At 39.9% G+C, this 25,752-nt stretch overlaps 3 protein-coding genes across 9 annotated transcripts; 1 reads left to right on the top strand and 2 right to left on the bottom strand.

Moving 5' to 3' along the window:
* LOC114875374 (transmembrane protein adipocyte-associated 1 homolog) lies at positions 1–4,251 on the bottom strand. Of its 4 annotated transcripts, none has more exons than XM_029185574.2 (8): positions 3,674–4,251; positions 2,966–3,165; positions 2,596–2,891; positions 2,331–2,527; positions 2,188–2,248; positions 1,925–2,111; positions 1,722–1,851; positions 1–210 (listed from the first exon to the last, which is right to left on the bottom strand). In XM_029185574.2, the coding sequence occupies exons 2-8, from the start codon at positions 3,112–3,114 to the stop codon at positions 58–60; spliced, it is 1,173 nt and encodes a 390-aa protein (XP_029041407.1). In that variant the 5' UTR covers positions 3,115–3,165; positions 3,674–4,251; the 3' UTR covers positions 1–57. The 4 variants fall into 4 exon arrangements, with proteins under 4 accessions (XP_029041407.1, XP_029041403.1, XP_029041402.1 ...); XM_029185570.2 differs by lacking the exon at positions 1–210 and having other exon boundaries at positions 542–1,851; positions 3,674–3,704; positions 3,808–4,250; XM_029185569.2 differs by lacking the exon at positions 1–210 and having other exon boundaries at positions 542–1,851; positions 3,674–4,250.
* LOC114875383 (ufm1-specific protease 1) lies at positions 3,466–5,545 on the top strand. 4 transcript variants are annotated; one of them, XM_029185592.2, is made up of 4 exons: positions 3,466–3,540; positions 4,478–4,639; positions 4,700–4,870; positions 5,049–5,545. In XM_029185592.2, the coding sequence occupies exons 2-4, from the start codon at positions 4,505–4,507 to the stop codon at positions 5,412–5,414; spliced, it is 672 nt and encodes a 223-aa protein (XP_029041425.2). In that variant the 5' UTR covers positions 3,466–3,540; positions 4,478–4,504; the 3' UTR covers positions 5,415–5,545. The 4 variants fall into 4 exon arrangements, with proteins under 4 accessions (XP_029041425.2, XP_029041424.2, XP_029041422.2 ...); XM_029185591.2 differs by lacking the exon at positions 3,466–3,540 and adding an exon at positions 4,024–4,114; XM_029185589.2 differs by lacking the exon at positions 3,466–3,540 and adding an exon at positions 4,079–4,169.
* LOC114875359 (dynein axonemal heavy chain 10) lies at positions 5,539–25,701 on the bottom strand. The gene is made up of 38 exons (XM_046286479.1): positions 25,628–25,701; positions 24,664–24,936; positions 24,159–24,589; positions 23,616–23,779; positions 23,207–23,554; positions 22,754–23,145; positions 22,564–22,701; positions 21,441–21,631; positions 21,130–21,305; positions 20,733–20,986; positions 19,960–20,487; positions 19,536–19,694; positions 19,217–19,477; positions 18,701–18,955; positions 18,236–18,503; positions 17,194–17,471; positions 16,854–17,118; positions 16,571–16,785; positions 16,309–16,497; positions 16,056–16,250; positions 15,527–15,981; positions 14,339–14,534; positions 14,065–14,281; positions 13,683–13,995; positions 13,099–13,393; positions 10,861–11,321; positions 9,894–10,174; positions 9,681–9,835; positions 8,711–9,463; positions 8,313–8,651; positions 8,061–8,262; positions 7,163–7,467; positions 6,799–7,102; positions 6,448–6,659; positions 6,219–6,386; positions 5,976–6,155; positions 5,758–5,904; positions 5,539–5,688 (listed from the first exon to the last, which is right to left on the bottom strand). The coding sequence occupies exons 1-38, from the start codon at positions 25,691–25,693 to the stop codon at positions 5,542–5,544; spliced, it is 10,176 nt and encodes a 3,391-aa protein (XP_046142435.1). The 5' UTR covers positions 25,694–25,701; the 3' UTR covers positions 5,539–5,541.
* Between the last annotated feature and the right edge of the window lie 51 nt (positions 25,702–25,752).

Below are 25,752 nucleotides of genomic sequence, written 5' to 3'. Positions count from 1 at the left end.
TTGAAGAAATCGTTGAATCCATATATTTCACTTATTCTACACGCATCTCCGTTTTGTTCACTGTTGATAACCGTTCGCTTGAGTTTGGCCTTCTTGACTATCTATACTGTAACCGGTTATGCTATCCGGACTTTGAAGAGACGCAGCGTAGAGTGGATTCACCGGTGTTGAGTTTGTGTCGAATTGGGTCGAGTCATAAACACTGTGATTCTGTGAACAAAAGAATAGTTCCCCTTTGCATTTTTGTTTTTCCTTCTGTTCTTTCAACAATGACAAGTATATAGTATTATTCTTCGCTATTACAATAGGCACACATACGGCTTTCATATATATGTGTCTGTGTACTTGTGTGTAGGAATACCCTTTCCTGTCTTTCCTTTGTAAATCGACAAAAAAGAATGGGAAGAAAGAGATATAGTAGATGGTAGCGTTGGTGAGAAAAGACGCACCTGATTTTGCAACAAAAACAAAAATGAACAAAACAATAATCAACGTGTTAGCACGATCCACTGCCAAGTTAGTGTAAATAAATAAAACCAAGTGCATTGGCTACATTAACGAGTTTAATTAAAATCTAAACATGCTGTATATACAGATAATAAAGCATTTTGTGCGCTCCTCTATATATATATATATAATATATATATATATTATACTATATAATACATGTAGTTATTAACAAGTACGTGTAAAGTTTCGCTATCCCACCAGAACTTACTGCTGAGTTTCAAATGGTTAAAATGGTTTTTAAAAAAATGTTAAAATTACTGCTCTTATATACAGAACTACACGTAATGACTTAGATGTTACACCGATAGCTCTAACAAAAGTATTTACAGCGACTCGGTCTGCGTATAAGATTTTGTCTGGTCAGAGGGAGGACTAGGATCTACTTCGGTATCTTTTACAGGTTTCGGTGTTGTCAGTGATAATAAGTAATCGCTTAAACCAGCTGACTCCCTTTTCTTCGGCTCTCTTTTACGCCTTTTAAACGTATCCTCCCGAGTTAAAGTGATCGATTTAAATAGTAACTGTTGGGTAGCGTTAGAATTGTCCATGGAATCGGACGTGTCTTCTACTTGAACCTCAGACATACCGGTGTTAGCATATTGTTTCAAAGGGCTCAACTGTTTTCTATCACCCTCGATTCGCGAGACGGCTTTATCTTTTGTTAAAGTTTCTTGACCAAGCGTGGTAGTTTCAAGCGGTGGTATCTCGAAAAATTGTGCTGGTACACTTCCCTCCGAGCCCTTTCTCTCGTGCTCTAAACTGCTCTTTCTTGTTAGCGAAAACAGATTAGTACTACTGTCGTTTGCTCCGGATTTGTAAAGGAAATTACTAGCAGTGCTCGGGGAGAAAAGTAAATTCGATACGCTACTGGGTCCACCGTACTTAAACTGAGAGGTGGATCTACTTTTCCAAGCAGTGTTGGGAAACCTTAGATCTGGAGCGCTCGTTTTGGAATCAATAAAATTATCAGATTTCGTTAGGGGGTAATTCTTAAAATCGAAAGCTGTTTTCTCCGCGCTCAGACGTCTGGCAAAATTTTTGATGGCGGGTGGAGAGCGGTATAATGTAACCCGGGAATCGTAAGCGTGTCCACTAGCAACTTTAAAGTCTTTCGGAGACGCTAAGGAGTGTAGGGAGGTTTTATGTTTCGTAGGGGATGATTTTAATGCTTGCGAATCGTATAGGGGCATGTGAATAGATGGAGTATGGACCTGATAAATATAATCGCTGTCTGTTTTTAACGAAGAGAAACTCTGTTGATGCGGCAATGACACTGTATCTTCGTCCATTGCATCGTCTACTTGTGCCTTGTAGGAGAACATTATAGAAGGTTGCGAAACCCTGTAAAAACAATTGGTTAGCTGTAATTTCTATATAGAAGTTGAAATACATTAAACTCGTTCAGACGACTTACCCAAAGAACTCAGACAGAAACGTATGATAAACTAAAGGTGTAAAAAGGGTCAAATAGACAACTGCAGTAAAATCCACGATACATAATCCTACAGGATTTTGTGTATAGTTTAAAAAGCCTGCGCCAATTGATTGTACTAGGTCTAGCATGGCTAACGTACCAGCATAAATGTAAAAACTTTTTCTTGCTGGAATAAAAGATACCTTGTAGTATGTGAATCGATATAAAGGAATAAAAATACAATAGCATCTGTATCAACGTACTTGGAAGGGTTAAACGATCTCTTAACCGTGTCCATGGCAGTATCAATATAAAAAGGTATATCTGTAACAAGATTGTAAAAATTGTTAGGATAATTTGGAAGATGAACGAGAGTAATTACCTCAGTGAAATAGCAAATGTTTACCATTGTGAAAACAAGACTGCTGCAGAACCAAAACATCATGCCCCCGTGACCAAATACATAAAAATTTCTACTAGGAATACGGAATGTATCGTCTGGTAAAACAAATTCCAAAGTTCCTTGAGTTATCGTAAAAGCCAGCGCTATCAATGATGTGGCAAGTAACACCCTACGAATACTTGAGCGACTATCCAAATGTCCTATAAATGAAAAGCAATGTATTTCGGGATGCGCGATAACTAATACAAATGAATGAAAGTAAACTCACCAAATGCCAAACCAAATATAAGCACGCTCATCTCTGTTGATAAAAGAAAAAATCTGACCGTAACCCACAGCACTTTATCCGCTTTACCGCCAACGGTGGCTGCTGCGTTCACAGTCATCGAAACGACGCATCGTATCACCGAAATAACTATGTTACAAATGACAAGTCCGTAAAAAGCAAAAAATATTGGACTACTCGTTGCTCGCAATTTAAGCCGTGCTCTGTTAAATCTGATCGCGATGAATAAAAGAAACAAGAGGTTTGGTATCAATATGACAATATCCCATATTCGTACTCTGAAAAAACATAAATATCAATGGATAGAAACATCATAACAATATATACCGTACTTGTATACCGTACAACATACCTTGAATCTTTGATTTCTTTGTATAAGATAAACTTGCAAAAATGTTCTTCATCGGTTATCGGTGAGCTAACATTAGGAATCATTGTACTGCTCAAGTCATACGTGTGTAACCAACTTTCAGATACTTCTTCGCGAACTGCACCATACATACTTTTTATTCTGTCGCACGCCTTACACCTCAATCATTTCTTGATTTTTCACTGGGAAACAAACAATGAACAGTATATGTCATTCCAACAGGAGAAGAAAATAGTATAATTTTATTCGCAGGCTACTTTTGCTTGAAAAAAGATAAGAGGGAAATGAGTAAGATGATAGGAGATAAAAAACGTAGTTACCGTTCTGATTGACGTACACGAGTGAGATATCATTAAATACTCTACCCGCTAATTAAGGTGACATAATAAACATAACCTAAAATACTTGGCAGTATTCCCAAGTCACGACCTTCGTTACTGATAGAAAGCAACGACCGATCTACGTAACGATATAAACAAAAAAGCCACAAGTATAAACATTCCCGCGAAATAAAATATTGTCTGATAGTTAATCGAGGGGTAAAATCGATAAAAGCGGTAAGTCTATTGTGTTGCTGTCAAAAATTGACGGTGCGTTGCGATGATAAATCAGCTCGAGTGATTCATGCTATTAATTGATTGAACGCTAATTCAATAAGACGGTGTACCCGTTACCATTTACATGACTTACCGTGCCACGAGATTACCGCTTTCATCTTCCTCTTCGAAAAAAAAAAAAGTTAATATACTTTGAAGTCTGCTCGACGAGCGTGCGTACGCGTATACGTCCGCGCGTTTCGTATTTTTCCGCTGCTTACTCCTTACCGCACTGTTTGTTGTCCGTTTCTCTTATCCACATAGTATTACGTTCGTGCTGACCGATTGTCATTTTGCTATGAGACTCCAGTGTCCATTTCTGTTGATCAGCTTTTAGCCGACAACCACGGCACTGTCGTTCTTTTTTCTTACGGTTCCAGTAACGCCACACCGTGTAACCGAGAATCGTATATTTGATCGCCCCTGAGAGAAACGCTAAACGAAGTGCGCGTGACTGCGTACGGAGTTTGACGTTTCTATCAAAATCACTGTTACTCGACGAGAACGTCGATGAACCGTGAAAAGGTGTTTCCAGGTAACGCCACGATTTAATGCCTATCATAAAGGCTGTGCTGCTCTTCTTTCGCGAGGTATACTTTCGATCGGGGATACACGTAACGTTCAGATTACGATTTCCTCGTTAGGCGAACGCTTTCACTGGAATCATTACGACAGTTTAACGTTCGGAACGTCTTGGATAGGTTAGGAGTTTCGTAAAAATACGCAGAATGGCCGCGAATCGCTCGTAAACCGGGAAATACGAAATTTCCCGCTCTGTTTCTCATCTCGTTCATTGCGTCGCGTTGCGTCGTTTCGTTGATGCTTTTTTTTAAATATTTTAAGTATAAGTTGGAAAGAAACAAGCAAGCAATTCCTCTGTATATTGTTTTTTTTTTAGAACGTTTTTGATTTAAATAATTATACGATGATCCACGATTACTCGAGCGAATTACTAAAAAATATCCATCGGGATATTTCTCCACCGGAAGTCGGTACCAGCTTCCTGGTCCGTGGGGATTACGAATATTGGCATTACGGTTGCGATGGTTTTAACGATAAGGTTTGTGGTCGGATATACGATTGTATTCCTTGATTAGGTAATAAAAAATATGGCACTCAGGGATGGGGGTGCGGGTACAGAACCCTACAGACCATTTGTTCCTGGATCATTATGAACCGGAAGTTGGATCAATCTGTTCCTAATATCAGACGTATACAGGAGATACTTGTGAAGTTGGAAGATAAAGAAGAAAGTTTTATTGGATCTAGAGAATGGATTGGAAGTTTCGAAGTAAGTTAATATTTTTCGCTGAGTCAACTTGAAGTAATTAACTTCGATAATCACCAAAGTCAAATGAATTATTACTGAAAATTTAAAGAAGTTACCACACATTTGCGATACGCTCGATAAGCGCGATATATTTTCGCCAAAGGAGAAAGTAAACAAGTCGATTGGCAATACGTCGTAGGTGTGCCTGGTGTTGGATCACTTGTACGAGGTTCTCAGCAAAATAATTCACGTTCCCAGTGGGAGAACGTTATCGGAACAGATACCGGTAATCAGGGAGCACTTGGAGAAATTCGGTAGTCCAATCATGATGGGAGGTGACAGAGATTGTTCCAGCAAAGGAATACTAGGCATCCATCAGGGTGTGAAGAATACTTACATGCTAATCGTCGATCCGCATTTCATCGGCAGAGCAAAAGACCCGGAACAATTGGAAGTTAATCACTGGGTGAAATGGCAGGACACCAAGAATTTTCTAGATAGCTCTTTCTACAATCTATGTTTACCTCAGATTAAATGTACAACTAGCAACAAACAGGAAGATTAATGAAATGTATAGAAAAGAAGAAAACAATTTTTATCATAAACACATTTTATTTAACTGAAGACATCACGTTTAATATGTACACTATAGATAATGGGAAATGAAATAAAATATTTTGAAGTATTCTAATTCAATCCGTGTTTAATATTAAGCAGACTCCCTGCAGCACCCAGTGCGATATATGTTCACTGGTAGCAAGATTCGCCTCGAACACCAAACCAACTCCCATCGCGTTTCTTCGATTCGACGTCGTGTACACCGGTGTTTTGAAAGTATTCTACGATTCATAAACTCGGTTATCGAATGTCTATAAAACAGCCTGTGATTTGATTAATTAATGCGATACCTGAAGTCTGATTCTGTGAGCTTCGACGGGTACCACTATAAGTACAGGTAATTCTTCAACTAGGATCTTTGGGTGCGACCTTTTCAGACATTGTTCCTCGAGGTCCCATCTGGCACCTTCCAGATACAGACCACTCACGTAACAACCCTATAGAGAAAAGTATGAATAATTAAAAAGAAATTATTCAAGTTCGTTCTAAGGGAAAATTGATCACCTACCTCGTCGGGTCTGTCTTCTATCTTCTCCGGTATAGTATATCTTGATACAGCTGTGTACATGAGAGAGTGATCGAGGGACCAATTATTCCTGCGACAGGACATTTGGATAAGGGCTGCCAGGTACGTTTCCGGTATGTGCAGACCGGCTAACCAGAGAACTATTGGCTCGTTTGTGCCCGACTGAGATATAAGGGAAAGATTCGTCAGTGATGGAAATAAAATAGCGTTTCAATGATAATTTACCCAATTATTGTATTGTTGTATTCTCTTCTCAAAATGCTCCATCCATCCAGCAAGAGTTTTCTTGGTATCTGGTGCTAGTTTGGCCCACTGTTTTGGCAGTATACCATTGTACACAGCTGTAGAAATACTTTCCAGGGTGGTATCCATACCGATTTCTCCAGCAACAGCCTATAATTTTGTGCAATTTTAATATACAATTTATTTGAATAATTAAAACTCGAAAAGACACCTTTCTTAGTTGAGTTAGAGTGCTCTTCATTGTACGAATTAGCTTGTTGAATCTTTCCAATTCTTGGAAAAGTACGATGATGGTTGGAGTGACAGAAATGCCATAATTTTTCTTTATTTTAATGATATCGAATTCTGTAGGGATTTTGTTTAATATTTCGTTCGCCATATTGTCGATAAACTCGTCCTTGCTTATTCCAGTACCACTTACTTCTAAAATATTAAAATTTTTAATTGCATTTTTAACTTTTCATCGTGCATCATAGATTTAACGTTGATCAAGCTAATTAAAATTAATTGTTGAAAGATTGTACTATAAATAATGTTTGAAAATGAATGAAAGTGTGCTTACCAGTCTGTGGTTGCAACTCTATGAGATTGCTCCACATTTCTTTCACCGCATAGGTGAAGTACCCAATTTCAGCGTTTGGATGGAGTCCAAAAACCTCTGGAGTGTTCACCAAGGGTAGTTCCTTGATGAAATTCAGGTAATCATCGTACTCTCCTTCCGGTGGTATCACGTAGTCCACGCGTTCGTCGCGGTAGAAGTGGAAAGGTTGAAATTTGTCGAACAGAAAGTCTCCGAAGTACTCGTCCATGTAAGTTTGGGAAACTCGACGATCGTAATTGTCTATCACTCTTCCGCCGTACATCACCTAACGATTTAAAAAAAAAAAAATAAAAAAATTCAAGAATCTCGATTCCTCCTAACGTACCTCCCCTATTAAATATTTCAAGCTGTTCCAAGGAATCCTGATGTCTTTCGTTGACAATGCCTTTGTTAGATAGGTATTCAAAATTGTGGTGCAGACATTGAAGTCTGACTCGTTGAAATCGTAATTTATATTCCAACCAATCTTGTCGTATCGTCTTCTCTCCTGAACAACGGCATGATAGAAAGCCAATACATAAATCAAGTGCTTGTAGGCAGAATGCGGACAGCTTTCGATTAGCTGCGGTGTCATCTTCAGATAGGTGTTCTCAAGGTTCAGTTTCAATCCGCTTGGTGGTTCGGTGACCACTGAAAATTGATAAATATTTGTAGGAGAGGAGAGAAAAAAGTCTAGTGAGGCTAACAATAGACGATTCCTACCCCAGACACCTATCATACCGCAATTCGGAACTTCTATATTATTCTAATTGCATGCCGAGCGACCGCTAGCGAGAACGCTGTCGTCTCGCCGCCACCTAGCGGTCCCCGGCCCGAACTAAAGGCATCCGCGATTTTTGCAGGGACGTATCTACGTGGTGGCGCAACTACGGACTAGGCCCTAGTCACTAGGGGGCGTAGTGTTACCAGCAGGGAAACAGCGTAAACGTTCATTACGAGACAGACGGACTACGAGGTTTTGGTAAGCTACTCTTACCACGTTTCAAAAAGCGTTTCATCTCGGGATCGTCTGTCAGACTCGTCCAGTGGGGCTGACAACAGACGATCCCTGCCCCAGACACCTATCATACCGCAATTCGGAACTTCTATATTATTCTAATTGCATGCCGGGCGACCGCTAGCGAGAACGCTGTCATCTCGTCGCCACCTAGCGGTCCCCGGTCTCCCTCCCTCCACTAAATACATTTCATTAATTTTAACATTGTCTAATTGTCTTGTAAAACCTTTCAATGATTGTTGTAATATTCCAATTGGAAAATTTGGCGTCGGATCGGTGGTTAACCAGAGACGAAAATCAGGATGGGGTTTCCCAACGTTTTCCAATAACTTCTCCAATTCCCTGGTGAAACTCAAAAGCAAGTGGCAATTTTGAAACATCAACCACTGCCCTCTGTTCACGGCTATTTGTAACAGCTCCACTGCGATCTGAAGGATCAGAAAAATGAGAAATTTCCAAGATGGCTAACTGATCTTACCTTCTCCTGGCCTTGTCCAAGGGACAGGTACTTGAATTTTCCTCCTCCGCAACCGTATCCATCCGCCAGTTTCATCAGTTCCGATGATGGATCCGAACCAGGACTCAGGATGAAAACAATGGGCATTGTTGGTGTGCTTTGTTCGAAGATCAGTTCGAAACTTATATGCGGAGGAGTGATGAATTCTTCTCCCATGATCTCGCTTATGTAATTGACGATGCCTCGATAAACACGATCGATACGGAAACATCGTATCAACATCAGTTTTTCAAAAGGTTTCAACTTCGATGAATAATCCAGAGGATAGTCCTCGGATTCTGGAGCATCGCTGTCGTACCACTAAAAAATGAAACACCCCTTTCTTCATGAATTCAACAGAATCATCTTCGATCACCCACCTTCTGCCACTCTTCATGTTGTTCCTCCAGCTCGTTAGGGAGTTGTCCAAAAACATCGGGAAAGTCATTGCTCAGTTTAAGTACATCCGCCCATCCAGTCGCTGGTAACCAGTCGGTGGGGTTGATTTTCGACGCTTTCTCCAACGCGATACTACCCTTCACGAAGAAATCCAACTCTCCTTGAGTAAGCTTCTCCTGATCCTGTTCCAATTTAATACAGATTTGGAAAGAAAAGAGCAATTTGTGCCTCTCAAAGATGCCTGTGCAACCATAGTCGTACACGTTCTTCGTCAGCATAGGAATGATGTTCTTCAGGCGTTGCTGAAGAGTCGGGTCAGGCAGCGCTTTTTTCAACGAATAAATGAATACTTCCACGTAACTGATTAAAGAGTACTGATACATGGAATTCACCATCGCCATGTCCGCCAAAACAAAGAACAATATTGCTCCTCTTTTAGCTACTGGTCGATAACCGTCTCGGAGCTTGTTCACGTCTGCGGCGGTCACCTCGCCGAGATACAATTTTGTCATCACCTCGTAGGCACTCGATTTCGTGTTCTCCAATGTTTCCACCAGCTCGATGTTATCCAGCATGTTGCCTTTGTTCGAGGCTATTTCGAGCAACAAGCTGTCCTCCAATTGTTGAAGTAGATTCTTGTTCTCGCTGGTTTCTATGATCAGATTTTCGCGTTGTTCCTCGATGTCTGGCCTCTCTGTTCGGACGACCACTGATAATAGCTGGTCTTCAAGACCCTAAAAGTGGCGACAGTCAATATGTTTGAATTTTGAATTTCAATAGGAATCCATCACTCGTGTTATTAGGAATTCTTTGATTTACTTAATTACTTGAGATTGTGGGTAAAAATATAATGAAATATTTTAAAAATAATATACATAAGATTTGGGAAGATTTTCAATGGTTTTAGCGTGGCAGTCAAAGTGTTAAATGAAAACTAAAGATTGGACTTACCCCTATGGTCACCATATAATTAATGATAGTAGCTTTAGCGTACAAAGCAGGATCGAATATGGGATTGGACATCTTCGTGGTCAGATACAGCCGGAACTTTGGATCGTAATCTACTTCCTTATCACCGAGGAGGACAAACATTCTACCTCCAGACACTGTATAATTAAATTTCATGTTAATTATTGAGAGAGAAAGTGAAGCTTAATCGATTACCTTGGATGTTTTTTGATAGAACATTATCTAGAACAGGATCGACCTCGTCGACGTCTTGAAACAAGACTGGTAGACCGTATTTTATCGCCAGTTCCACTTGTTTTAAGAAATCAGCATCTATGAAGGATAAAATTTTCAAGTTCTTCTTTTGTTCCTTCTTTTTTATCCAATTCAATGCCTGTTGCTGCGGGTCGATGCACAGAGGGAATCTTGACGCTCTCGTGGTCAGAATCCCATTTTGTACGGACAATTCATCCGGAGGTAAACCTTCGGAAGTCCAGCTGGAATAAATGTAGGTCAATTAAGATCTCGTTAAGTGATCTAAATGGATAAGATGATCAAAAGTACCCTTGAGCCGATTTTATTGAGCTATATATAATTTTATAGCTTATCAAAAAAAAAAAAACTGTTGCACACTAAGTTTCAACCCTGTAACTCAACCGAGAGGGTAGTCACAGGATAAGAAAGAGAAACTGATTTTCCCTATTTAATGATATTCAAAAAATCTGAAAAAATTCTAGAATATTCTAGATATGTCTCTTTATGATTGTGAATTTTTTCAGATTTTTCGGTTGCGAATCCTAGACGTGAAAAATTAAAAACGCAAAAAAAGTCGAAAAATTGAGATTTCGAGTAGAAGCTTTCGAGACATTAGATTTTTACTTTTATAGTAGTTAGATATTAGCATGACTGGTGTCCACAATTTTTTTCAGATTTTTCAGTCTGGTGCGCCGTGTTTAAAAAAATCAGAAACCGATATTTTCGACATATTTCGTGTGATAACATGAGATATACTTTCGATTCTTACATTTCCTAACGTGTTAGGAAATAACTACCTCCCTGAGTTGAAATTTACTGTACAACAATTTTTTTTTTTGATAAGCTATAAAATGATGTATAGCTGAATAAAATCGGTTCGAGGCCACTTTTGACCATCTTATCCTGCTATACCCTTTCATCATCTTACGTGCTGATTTGAACATCATTGCTCAATTGACTCTCAATTCGAAAAGTCTCCGTGAAAGGAATCTTTTTCTCGATTACACTGTTCTTCCAATCCTCGTAGAGCATTTTATTTCGATACTCGTAAGAGAAGGGAGCGCAATAAGCAAGAAATCCAGCCGAGAGGACACAATCACCGACGATCTTCACAATTTGTTCGTGTAAGTTTTCCAATTCCTTCTTCCACCGTTCGTTCTCCGAAGATAAGCCGTTGATTAATTTATCAGCGGCTATCAAGCGTCTTTGAAGAACGTCCGTTTCCTCTTGCAGCTTTTGTCTCTCCTCCATCGCCTTCTCGTATTTTGCATTCAATTCGGATATCGCTTTCTCGAGCTTCTTCAATTCACGCTCTTCCCTTTCCAAGGCTTTTCGAGCGCGTTCCGATTCCGCTTCCAACGCTTTTACGCGTTCTATTTTCGGTTTAACCTGGCATAAAGGTGTTAATTAGATTCGTATTGGCAGACAGTGGCGGCTCGTAGCTAAAATTAGTAGGGGTGCTGCTCCAGAAAATTATTAGTCTTTGTTTTAAAAACCGGCACTACGGGAGCGATAGTGCTCTCTCTACTGCGCAGCCTCGCGCGCAGCTCCCTATGTGCGCATGCGCACACAGTCCAACACACCAGCGACACCATGCCGCTGGAACTGAGAAGCGCATAGTTCCGTACGAAGATTTTTCTGTCTTTTTCATAAACTGGGGGATGGCTACTGACATTAAGCTTAAAGGCTGGTTCAGACACGGCTAGTAGTTTAGTCGAGTAGCGAGTAGTTTAGTGTATGGACACTACAGTTTATTCGAGTAGTTTAGTAAAACGGTTTAGTCGAGTACAGAGTGATTCTCTCGCTAGGGGACACAAAGGAACTGGCGACAATGAATCCCTTGACCGCACCATGATACTTGACCGCACATCAGGCTGGTTCAGACACGGCTAGTAGTTTAGTCGAGTGGCGAGTAGTTTAGTGTATGGACACTAGAGTTTAGTCGAGTAGTTTAGTAAAACGGTTTAGTCGAGTCGATCCGTTCATTGGATTTTGCTGGTCGAGTAGGCTTCCCCCACCACTAACTAAGCTTGCCCCACCACTAACTAGCCTTCGGGACAGACCTGTCCGGACGCATTTCTTTAGTCAAGGGATATATCTTGAACTCTTGATTTTCAAAGCTCAACTGTACTAGTCCGGACGCTTTTCTATGCACTAAACGGTTTAGTAGTAAGTAGCTACTCCCCACTCGACTAAACTACTAGCCGTGTCTGAACCAGCCTATAGAGTTGTCTCGGCCTGGGTAGGTCCCCAATACGGACCTCTTTATGGTGTGGTCAAGGGGTCCATTGTCGCCAGTGTTCCTTTGTGTCCCCTAGCGAGAGGATCACCCTGTAGATCCGTTCCATTGGATTTTTCTGGCCGAGTAAGCTTTCCCCACCACTAACTAGGCTTCCGAACAGACCTGCTGAGACCCATTTCTTTAGTCAAGCGATATACAGGGCGATTCTCTCGCAACGCAACACAAAAGCTGTGCCGCACAATGGAACCCCTGCTGTTCCGTTTCTTGTCTTCGTCTCAGCCATAAACACACACAAAGCAGTTTTGGGTCCGGCGATATGGCCCCTGGGTCTTTTTGCCCGCAAACACAGCAGGGTTTCATTGTGCGGCACGGCTTTTGTGTTGCGTTGCGAGAGAATCACCCTGTATCTTGTACTCTCGATTTTCAAAGCTCAACTGTACTAGTCCGGACACTTTTCTATGCGCTAAACCAGGCCTGTCCAAGTAGGGGAATTCACTCCTGGAACACATGTTTTGGGTCCCCTTCCAACGCTGCTCCTTCAAGTAAGATGGGACGGTTCCGACTACCGCCTCTCCGTTTTTCCTAGCGGCGGTATTGTCTCCTCGGTCCCATCTTACTTGAAGGAGCAGCGTTGGAAGAGGACCCAAAACATGTGTTCCAGGAGTAAATTCCCCTACTTGGACAGGCCTGTGCTAAACGGTTTAGTAGTAAGTACCTACTCCCCACTCGACTAAATTACTAGCCGTGTCTGAACCTGCCATAAGGACTATATATTGTACTAGTATAAAGAAAGATTTAAAGAAAAAAGGACTCGTTATATTAAATGTTATCGATAATATCAAATGGAAATAGGGGGTGCTGCAGTTCCACAGTGCCTATACGCGAGCCGCCACTGCTGGCAGGTGTAAATTCTCTTTCTTCTACCTCTCTGTAAACGGCACAGTAGTCCAACACAGCGATTACAAACTTGTACAATCCGAATCCAGCTTTACTGATCGTCTCCATTTGATCCAGTTTAGTGGTCTTCTTCAGGTGAGCCTTGACCGATTGCTGTTGCTTAAGAGTGATCTTATCGCAGTTCATTTCTTGAAGTATCCTCAGGAACGCGGGATCGCTCATCATTCCTTTAGCACCTTTCCAAGATATGTCTTTCACACCTCGTAACATTGCCACGCATTCCGAGACTATTTGCACCGGTTCAGGCGGAGTTGCGAAAGATCTGAATTATAAATTATATTTTATATCAATTATTATTAGCCAATCCGTATCTAAGATTGAAAATATTGAGAAGGGGGCTATAGCACTTAGACTTTTTGAAAGTTATCGAAAAAATTCTTGCACCATTGTGTTTAGTAGATCAAAATTGCAACGAATGGCCGAAACAAATTTTTTTTTGTGCCACTTCCGGTAAGACCGGAAATGACCGAAAAAGAGTTGCCTCTAGAACGAATCTCGCGTTAGTTCACTTTAGCTTGATTTACTCGAAGGAGAGGAAATAAATGAGACACCTTATTTCGGTAATATCCGCTTTCTCCAGTTCGCTCAAAGCCGCCCTAGCAGCGTCAAGGGCCGGTTGCGCCTCGGCCAACACTTGTTTCGCTTCCGTTTCTTCTTTATTAATAACCTTCTGTTGATCTTCTATCTCCTTCCTCTTCTCTTCGCTCAGTTTCTTCTTCTCCATCGCAATATCCGTGCTTTCACCGATGGAAGTCAATAATTGCTCGCAATTCTTCGTTTGATCCGCCACCTTAACCCTTTGTACCGCCAGAATCTCGTTTAGATCGTTCAGCGTCACCGAAGCCTCGGCAATTTTCTGTATACCTTTTTATTTTCACCCACGTAAAAATAATGAATTCTTTGTCTCTTAGAGAAAACGGTTTTTATAAATACCTCCAGAAAGACGATCACATTGGGAATTTATATAATCCTTCGTCTCCACTAATAAATTCAGATAAGAATTGATGAAATCTAGGTAATGTTTCGGTGTTACGTAGTTTCTTCTGCGCAATTTCGTCTGGAAATCAATTGTATAATTGCGGACGGTCTTGTGAACGTACACTATGTGTTGAACCAACTGTTCTGTATATTCTTGTGGTACATTTGGATTCTGAAATGCGTAAAAATTAGAAGAAGCGTTTGAAACAAGGTTGTTTCAAACGCGTACATCTCTGAGAGTAACGTTAGCCACGGCTACCAGTGCCTGCTCAGGCCATGGAAATATCCAGTCTATGGTGGTGCTGTTCACCAGACCAGGATAATTACGGCACCTTGTTCTAAGTGCATCTCCGGATGGACTCATGGACAAAGCGATACGCAAGTTTTCCAGGCTAGTTTTCACGAAATACGCCCACACGCTTTCCCTGAAAGAAGGAAGGAAAATTACCATTCGCTTGGTTTATTAACACTTTGACTGCCACGCTGAAGCCGTTGAAAATTTCATTAGGGATTATTTCTGTCTTCACAAATCTTATGTATATTATCTTTAAAATACTTCATTACAATTTTATCCATATTTTCAGGTATCTAACAAGTAAACCTAACTCAATTAAAAAAATTTTTTAAATTGAGGGAGGGGGTGAGAATTTTGACAAAAGTAATATTTTCAAAAAATCGGAGTACACTGTTATAAAGTACATTAAACATAATAAATCTTTTGTTTGAAACTTTTTAAAATATTTTTTACCATTTCGGTGGTATTAGCTCAGAAGTATAAAAACTGATTTTTTTCAAGAGGGTGTTTCACCCCTTTAATAGCCGTATGGGCACGAATAAAAAAATATGTGTTTCTTATTTTGACCTAGACTACAAAATATTCAAAGCTCATAAAAATCGGACTGTAACACTTGTGTAGGTTTACTTGTAAGTGGTACCTCGGTATACGACCTTAATCCGTTTCTGATGTTTGGACTTATACCGAATAGGACGTATACCAAACCAACCTTTCCTATAAGATGTAATGTAAAAATGATTAATCCGTTTTCATGTAAAAAAAAGTGTTTCCTATTGGTATTATACCTACATTAATTTTGCCTCTTTTATTCAAGAGCATCCCTTTTGTATGTAAGAGTACTAACCATTGGGGAAGTATTCACATGATATTGTAATGATTTAACAAATTTACTTATTGTCACTTTATGACATAAAAACAAAATGTCCTCCAAGATAATTATTTTAAAATGACGCAAAATTCACACAAAAAATTTATGTCGTATACCGAGGTACCACTGTATTTCCAATTAGGTAAATCAAAGAATTCCTAATAATATAAGTGATGGATTCCTATTGAAATTCAATCGTCGCCCATATATGTCTGACCTGGCAGTCAAAGTGTTAAAATCAAATTACACTTCACTTTGTGACACCAAAACCAGCCTCCTTCGCAGCATTCCTGCAAGAGTTTACAATTTCATCCTTGTCTTCGTCGGTGAAGAGAGACGGTACCACTCCGGTCATCAGCATATTGTTCACCAGCTCCAAAAAGCTCTCGTCGATGATATGAGACGAAGTGAAGACGAACACTATCTTCTGATTATTAACGCCCACCATATTGTAAAGATTCTTCATGTCCTCCCGAAACGAGGCTTCGTTGTAACCACGCGTTAAACTAATTTCGAAGGTTCGATAACCAGCCGCATAGGAGGCTAGGTTTATCACCGATTTCTTCCCACTTCCCCCGATACCGATCACTAGCACGTGACCCCGGTGCATCCTGAGTGCACGGTGCACTCTGGTCAAGTGATCGAGCGCATCGTTGAAGAGGACCATGTGCAGAATCGTCGCATTCCTCTCGTTGTAGTCTTCAAAAATCTGCTCGCAGATTAATTAATTAATTAATTAATTATCGTCATTTGATCAGTATATAAATTCTCTTCAACTATCACCTCGAAGAATAAATTATACACAGCTTCGTAATCCAGCAAGTCTTCGTAAAATCGTGGTTCATCTTCGTTAATCGCATTTCTAAAATCACCAAACAATAAAGGATCCCTCATGGCATAGGCGACCGTCTCAGAATCCTCTTCCTCCCATCGCTCTTCGATCTTTTCCTTTATGTGCCCATCTACCAGATCTTTGTCCTAGAATCGACGATGCTTCGTATTAAATCGTCAAATATATTATTCAAGAATACGTTACCTCTTTACTGATCAGACGGTCGCATATGACCCTGGTGAACTCGTTTCTCCAGAGCCTGACGATCTGTTTTACCGACGATAGATAATCGGGATGACTTTGCAGAAGTCCTGCAGTGATCCTGGATAAATCTCTCATGTTGAAGATGTAGTGAAATTTGCTTGGCGTTGGAAGCAGTTCTTTCGTGATAATCTAAGATCAGCAGAAGAAATGATGTACGATATGAAATAAAGATGATCGATGAAGTTTAGAAAGGAGGAAGAACCTGATAGAGGTTTAGCGTGATTTGCACCAGGTCATCAGCGATTGCTTGCACTTCCTCCGAGAATATTTGCAAGTGCCCGGATAAAATACTTCTGTAAATATAATGGAGAGTTTCGTCGGAGGGAAAGGTGACGTTGTATACAGAAAACATGGAGATAAATCGGGGATCCACTTCGTTTCTACCACCGCCAGGTTTCCCCATTGCTGCTAGATAACCTGGGAAACAAAATCGTATAATAGATACTTTTATTCTATGTGCAATTTATTTACGTAAGCGAACGTACACATGTCGTTCATGTACTTGAACGATAGATCCTTTTCCCGATCGTAGAATCCTCCTTTTTCGAACAGGAATTTCAGCAAAGCGATCGGCTGCTGAGTGCCATAAGTGTCCACCAATGGCATGTTCATGTCGTCGATGAATAGCAGCAACTTTTTTCCAGGCGGTGGACCATAAATTTCTCTCGTTCGTTTCTCTACGACCGCTTCTATATTCCTCTGCACGTCCATCGAGCTCGTTCTCGACGAGAAATTGATCAGAAGCTGCTTCTGTTCGGGAGAAAAATAAAAAGATGCAATTTCTATTTATCTTCGAAATAGAAGTTTCTTCCTGCAAATGCTTACGTATTTATCTGTACTCAAATTTCGAAGGAATTCATTGATTATCGCAGTTTTCGAGGTACCCGTTTCTCCGACCAAAAGTGCTGGTCTGTCGAGGTCGCTCATGGTTTGAACGAACCATATGGCTCTTGAAGTATCAACGGTTGGGACTAAAATTTCCGAGAAATGTTTCTCTCTGTCGTGAACGTATTCGGGGACCAAAAATCGCCATGGGATCCAAATATTCTTGTTTAAATCCAGGTAATAGTCGTACAGTGTGTTCTCAGCCACGGGGATGTACCCTAGATTGTCATTTTTTTGAGATTTAGAGTTTTGGAGATTGAAACTGTGGCGGACTGTCACTTAGAAAAAGGTTCTCCGGGTTTTTGTGTTTTCAAGGACTATATATCCTCGGTTTGGTCGGAGGAATAGCTAAGCGCCAGGGGTAACGAGGCTAATCCTAGAAGGCAGAGGATTACTTCCCCCCTTCCGATTTTCCTGTGGCCGATCGTTTAATTTCGACGGAAAAACGGTAGAAGGTCAGTCGCCACGAGCACTACGCACGCATTGCACCATTATTAGCCAACCCGTATCTAAGATTGAAAATCTTGAGAAGAGGGCTATAGCATTTAGACTTACTGTCACTTTTGTACAGGCCAAACGGTAAGAGTTATCAAAAAAATTTGTGCGCCATTCTGTCAGACTCGTCAGTGGGGCTGACACAGACGATCCCTGCCCCACACATCTATCATACCGCAATTCGGAACTCCTATATATTTGAACTGCATGCCAAGCGACCGCTAGCGAGAACGCTGTCGTCACGCCGCCACCTAGCGGTCCCCGGCCCGAACTAAAGGCGTCCGGGGAGACGAAACCCCCTCCACTAAACGATTGCGACAAGTGGGTCAAAATTTCAACGAATGGCCGAAAAAAATGTCGGTCTAACCGGAAATAGCCGAAAAAGCGTTGGCTCTCGAACGAATCTCGCTCTAGTTCACTTTAGTTTGTTATTTGTTATCAAGTGTCTAAATCCTTATGCACCTAGGTCGCATCCTAAAAAACTTACGTATGGTCGCTGGTTTCTCGACGGTATCTTGAACCAGCATAAAACCTGCAGTCTTTTTCACGTATTCGTCGAAACGCGGTTTCTCATCGATAACCAAAGTTGCTCCCAGGGACCAATAACAAGCTTGAATGTACATCGCTTCGATAATTTCCTTTCTATCGAACAATGGCTCTATCACAGTCGTTTCGTCTCCTTCGTTTTCAATTATGGGAGATGCCTTTTCTGCGATCGCCAGAAGACTGTCGAACACGTAACACAGTTGAGTTACCTGAAATAATTATTCTATACTTTTCTTATTTAATTATCCTGAAACTTAAAGCGAATTCGTCAATCGCTTCTCGTTCGCCCTATAAAGATCGTTCGCGTAACCGAAGCAAAGTCTAGACATTGCAATTTGCCTGCTCATTAATTTCGAACTCGCCGTAAAGAGGCGAGTTAATTAGCGTATAAAGGTCTAATTGTTACCATGTTTAAGCCGGTTTGCGGTATGATCATCTTAAGCGGCGTGACCGCCTGCAGGCCAAGCATTCCTTCTATAATGAGCTTGATCGCCCCGTCAATGTATTTCTCGCACATTCCACTCAACAATTCTCTATCCGATTCGATCTTGCCCCGCATCCATTTTTCCATGTACGGATGATAACCCAAGTTCTTTGGATCTACGTAGACCATTCCTGCTCTGGATACCGTGGCTGGTGAGGCGTACTGCAGGTCTCCTACCTTTTAATGATAAATTCATTGAAAATTTATAATAAATTAATGTTAAATTCATTGAAAATTTATGATAAATTAATGATAAATTCATTGAAAGTTTATGATAAATTAATGATAAATTCATTGAAAGTTTATGATAAATTAATGATAAATTCATTGAAAATTTATGATAAATTAATGATAAATTCATTGAAAGTTTATGATAAATTAATGATAAATTCATTGAAAATTTATCATTATCATGACAGATTCATTTAATTTATATACTTCGAATAATAGACTGCAATAATTTTGCATCTTGATCCTTTCTTGATTCGCCAGAGTAAGCAGTTTATTATCGTCCATCACGGAGTTCATATTCTCGATCCATAAAGCATCCACATCACCGTCGAACAAAATATATTTTCGTTCGTCTTTACCAGTGCTCATAGGTTTATTAACTTCTCGAAAGATTTTACTCAAAAGTCCATCCGTCCAGTCTCGTGTCACTGGATCCAGTACCCCGTACAATTCGTTCACAGTGCATGCCTTAAATGTATTATATTTTTATTACTGATGATATTTACCTTGAAGAAAAATTAAATACCTTTGGATTCAGGGTGTATAGTTTGGTCGGTTTATCCAGACGAGTCTGAGCTTTGCACAGGGTATCGATCACCACTGTTTTCCCACCCCCCGTAGGTCCAACCACCATCGTGGAATGTCTAGTCATCATCACTTCGTATAATTGAACGACCTTGTCCACCTAATTGAAATAATATTTTCATCGAATCGTTGTATAAAATAAAATTGTTATTTTAAAATTCAAAAACGAAGCTTTAAACAACATTTTCGCAAAGGAAAATGTTCAAAATCACCCCAGCTATCGCACTCTTTCTGGGACACTCTTGTATAGAGAAAATAAAATAAGTGATAAGCGACTAGGGAATCCGAAGGATTTTCATACCGGACTCTTCCACCCGGTCTCACTTTTCCGACAGACAGCACAAAAATAGAGGATAAATAATTACTTGTTCAGAGAGCACAGAGTATCTTTGTTCTTCGAGCACCGCATTAACAGCCTCGTTAAAATCAGGATAATGAACTCTGGGACAATCGAGGTCAGGAAAGAGATCAGCGATCAGTCCCAAAAATAGAGGCACGTCGTCGTAGATGAATTTCGGCAAATTCATATCTCTGAGGGCTCTCATGAGCACCACGTTCTCCGGTAGCTCGCCGGAGGTTCTCTTCAGTTGACCGGCCATATTCAGGACGGATTTCAGCGCTCTAAGACCGAAGTCGTAGTGATTCTGCTTGCTAAGCTGTTCGCGAGCCAAATTGTACAGGACCGTCATCTTCTTGGCCAGTACTTTGGCGGTCAAGAAGCCGGAACTGAACAACTTTATCTGACAAATCAGCTCGTTATCCGGGACTATGCAAACGACGGGCCTGAAGAGCGCCTTCACCGATTCCGGCAGTTCCGTACGACCCGCGTATCCGGGGTTCATCGTGATGAATATACCCACTTTCGAGTCGAGCACGATATCTTGACCCTCGAACTATAAAAATGCATAGTTGCATATTTTTATAAATCAATTTTTTTTTTCATTATTTATACCAGGCCTGTCCAAGTAGAGAAAATCCACTCCTGGAACACATGTTCCGGTTTCCCTTCCAACGCTGCTCCTTCAAGTAAGATGGGACGGTTCCGACTACCATCTCTCCGAGGGGACAGTACCGTCGCTAGGAAAAAACATGTGTTCCAGGAGTAGATTTCCCCTACTTGGACAGGGCTGATTTATACCATGAATCTGCTCGCGTTCGCCATTAAAGCTGATCGTATGGTTTGTAACTGGGTAGAAATGACTGAAAGTACAGAGATGTCGATTCGGTTGAATTCGTCGAAACAACCCCATGCACCACATTGCGCCAGACCGCTCAGTGTCTTCCCTATAGCCACGTAGTCCATCCCTTCACCGCAATTCGTCACGATGCAGAGTAGTCCTAACGCTTTTGCCAGGTCCTTCGTGGTCTCCGTTTTCCCTGTGCCGGCGGGCCCTGGTGCGGGACATGGGATTATTAACAACCTTTAAATTATTAATAACCCGTCAGCCAGGTATAAATTACGTGGCATTTGAAGCGTTAAATTAACCGTGTAACTGCGAACGCTTCTCTTTACGAATATATATCACAAGTCTGACCTGCGGGAGCACCTCCGAGGTGCATCGAGAGGGCTTGTGTAATCGTTAGGTATATCCTATCCGTTAGAGGTGTAACAACGAGTCTGCCATTAAGACCCATGTACTCGTAACCGTATTCGAAAGTGCCGGTGCACTGGTGGATCCATACATTGTCCGGGTCACGAAGCCAATAAAACCTTTGTAAGAAATTTGCGCTCGTGTTAATATAATATATTGTTAAAATACTTTCAACTTTCACGTTGCAATCTTTCACGTTTTGGAGAATGTATAGAAAAGAAAGGTAATGTTCTATGGGTAAATTGATAGCACACCTCAACTGACTTTCCCATTCGAATTCCGAAGGATCCATGATGGTATCTCTAACGAAACCTTCGATTATATCTCTCATGTGAACATCCAGGGTTAATACCATGTCGAATTTCTTTCGATCGTTGTTCGTCAGTGTCTCTCCACCCATTAACGTCACCACTTCGTTTAGTTGATTATTCAGTTGCGTGAGATACTGAGAATAAATAATATTTGAGATTCTTAGATTTATTTTTAACCGACTTCGAAAAAAGAGGAGGTTACTCGATTCTATTTATCTCTGTTAGAATCTTTGGTAATTATTTAGAAGTTTGCTCTCCTCAACGATTTTCGTGACCTTGAAATATGTTGTCAAGGTCATCATTCTGAACAACTTTTCTCTATACATGTTACCGCCGCTCGGCCCTAGTTTCCGAGATATTTCCAAAAATCTTTAGTTAAACTCAGATTACGAGTAGACTGTATTCTGGGAAAAATGGAGACTGAATGGTGATTGAAGTGGTTTGAGGTTAGGGTTAGGGTCAGGGTCAGGGTTAGGGTTTTGTTCTTGATTTTTTCACGTTATAATTACTATTTCTTTCACCTTTTATATATTGTATACCTGTTATTCATTTTGTGTTTAGTCAGAAATCGGAAACATTTTGGCCATCATGTCGAAAAATGCCATTATACGCTCATTAACATCATGTTGACGCCGGAATAAAAACTCAGCTATATATCCCACTTAATGAAATGTACGAGTTCCATAACGAGTTATATTAGCTATCGTATCAGGCCATGTACGCTCTAAACCTAAACCTAACTTAAACCTAACCTAATCCTAACCCTAACTCTAAACCTAAACCTAACTTAAACCTAACCTAATCCTAACTCTAACTCTAAACCTAAACCTAACTTAAACCTAACCTAATCCTAACCCTAACCCTAACCCTAACCTCAAACCACTTCAAAGAATATATGTACATACTGGTAACATAAGTATAACTACAGTTTTTTTAGGCCGAGCGGCGGTAACATGTATAGGGAAAAATTGTTCAGAATGATGACCTTGACAACATATTTCAAGATCACGAAAATCGGTGAGGAGGGCAAACTTCTAAATATAATTACCGAATCTTTTGTACATACCTCTTTCATCGCGTACATTTGTCCCTTGGAAATCTTCTCAAACACGTTCTCCACCTCTGCTGTCCACCATATCTGATCAGCCGCGAGGATCATCATCCCTTGGAAATCGAGCATCCATTCTGTCCTCGCTCTCCTTACCTAAAGAACTTTCTATAATTTTTTAATAGATTCATGATTTTAGAAATATCACCTTTCCATAATTGTAGACTGCTTTCTTCGTCAGATATCGATTCGATTTCTTCATCTCGTCGAGAGCAACCCCCATCCATTCCTCAATTTTCCCTTCGGCTAAAACCGCGTTACGAAACTCCATAGCTTCTCCTTCGCAGGAAATCAACGCTGTGGTTATCACCCGATCGCTATTGCTGTAATCGAAGCGAAATTTCTCTAAATTGTCGAACATCTTCCCCACGTGTTCCTGGATGGCTGTTGGTTGACCACTTCCAAGGATGGTCAACAATTCGTCGTCGCTGAGGAAAGTGAACCTTGAGAAAACTACCCTTTTGCTGTTCAAATAATCTGTCAGGGATTTTTGGCATTTGTCGAGGCCGTGTATCATTGCTTCGAATTCCTCCTTTCGTCCTAAATAACGAAGCAATTAACTTCATTTATTCTACTCTAATTTAATTTATTCTAATTGTACCATTGATCGTGCAACAGTCGAGGACGTTTAATCTCTTCGAGGTGTCCACCATTACTTTCTTGAACGTTTTATCTATGTCATCGAATTTCTTCGCCTCGTCCGGTAATTGCAATCTGATATCACCACCCACGAAGATACCCTCGAGGTATAACCATTTTCTCTGGAGCTGTATCCATAATTCCAGATTCTCAGCGATCGTGTGCATCGTGACCTCCCATTTTTGTACGGTGTTTAAGAAAGGACCGATGAACTGCGAGGCTGCCATGCCATTTACGTTCATCATGTTGTCTTCTAGGACTTGATTCAATTCCTCGACTGGTCCCAGAATGAATCCACGATCCTCGGTGCCTGGAAATAGAAAAATTCTTCAACACTTTATATTCAGGAAATTAGAAAATAATAGCAGTACCTTTCATATGTTTCACCACCGTGAATTCCATGAACTTCCATACTTCGGCTAATTCTTTCAACCCTCTTTCTATGGCGAGCTCCTTCACAGCGTTCATCACAATCTCCTTGGCAATGTCTTGATATTTTCCCAGCTCCATCGCGAACATATTTTGCAGGGTGAACCTTGAAGACCGAATAGTCCAAGTTTACGCTTCATCTTTTAACAATTGTTATGAAATTTGTATCGTTAACTCACCCCCTCAATATTTTTATTTCATTCTCTTCCATATTTTTAAGTCTTTGAAAAATTCTTTTTATATGAATAATAAGTAAAAAAAGATTCTGTAAAAGAGTAATTATATGAGGTCTTAAGATTGTCACAGATAAAAGATAATTAGGTGGCTGAAATTAATTGCTTCTGCAATGACCAAAATTATATTTTATCTTAGACAAAAGAAAATAATATAAAAATGAAAATGAAAAATTTCGAAGACACACACTTAAAACACACTGAAAACACTTCGATTCGTTTATAATTGTTCAGTTTTAATCATCCTCGCACCTGTCGGGGTCCATATCGAAATACTGTCCAGTTTTTTTCATCAGTTCTTTCCAATGTCTTTCGCGCATCGCTTCGTTTTTCAATTCGATAAACAACGGTACAGAATTCTTGAAACTCTTCATGTTCAACTCCAATGCTTGCCCGATGCTAAGCTCCTTCACGAATTTCGACAATTTTCGGAATTCTCTGATGTAGTGATCCATACCGTCGATCAGCAGTTGAGGATTCAGGTTCACCCATAACGTTTGAGACCAATCGTCCCTCGCATTTCTTTGCTGTTTGTATAAATCGTACAACAATTCCATGCCCTCGTAATCCTTTTTAACTTTCAAGAAACACGAGTAATCGGTCGCTGGAAGATCAAACAGCAACTCCGAATTGATCATACTCTGGCGTCTGTCTTCTAGTTGAGCAATCTTCGCACCATATTCCTGTTGCACGAATTCAATGAAAAATATTTCCAAGTTCCGTGCAAAAAAATATTGAATTTTAATTTTGAATCTACCGTCATTTTGACCAGTCCAAAGTCAAGATTCTCTCCGACACTGCCAGGGCCATTTTCCTCGAAATCCTGTGCAAATTCTTTTAATTCTTCTAAGAAATGATTGATCTGTTGCTGAGTCATCTCTGAAAATCTATCACAAGTACTTTCCAGAGTGGAGGCTCTATAGAGAGCGCCCAAATAGAGCGATTCCCAGTCGTGTTGCAATTTGTGAGCCATTTGTTCGTCTTCTTCGGGATAAGGTATGTGGTGACCGTAAAAAGTTCGAAAAGTTTCCTAAAATAATATTCAAACTTAATACACCTATACCTCGCTATACGGCATATTTCGCTATAACGGCCTTTTTTAATTATGGCACTTTTTCGATTTTCGGCCAAAAGAATAATGCTGTACTTTTATTTTTATGTAAGCATTTTTATAGGAAATAAAAAGAATAAAATGCTTTATGAACTAAAAACTATATTATTTTATAAAATTTGCAATAGAACCAATTGAATTTGTATGGGTTTGTATCCAAATAATTGATTAGTTATAGGGCTTTTCGCTTTAGAACTTTTTCCGGAACGTATTTTATTTTATTTAATTATATTTAATTATATTTAATTATATTTAATTATATTTAATTATATTTAATTATATTTAATTAAATTTAATATTAAATTAAATATAATTAATATTAAATTAAATATAATTAAATAAAATAAGATACGTTCCGGAAAAGTTGGTCGTAAAGCGATATTTAATTTAATATTAAATTTAATTAAATATAATATGAAATAATATTAAATTTAATATTAAATTAAATATAATTAAATAAAATAAGATACGTTCCGGAAAAGTTCGTCGTAAAGCGATATTTAACAAAATATTAAATTTAATTAAATATAATATTCAATAATATTAAATTTAATTTAATAAATTATATTTAATTTACAAAGTTCAGAAAAGTTTTCCATCGAAAACGCACCTGATACGTACTGATACGAACTTCCGCTTGAATCGCAGTTTTTTTAATATCAGAGATCGCTTGCATGACCGATGTAAAACGATCTAAACCTGTGATCACGATTTCAACTTCGCTTCGATATTGTT

Source organism: Osmia bicornis, chromosome 7, assembly GCF_907164935.1.
Source record: "Osmia bicornis bicornis chromosome 7, iOsmBic2.1, whole genome shotgun sequence".
Lineage (NCBI taxonomy): Eukaryota > Metazoa > Arthropoda > Insecta > Hymenoptera > Megachilidae > Osmia > Osmia bicornis.
Note: the sequence above shows the minus strand (reverse complement) of the source record. Positions and strands in the feature narration are given on the sequence as shown.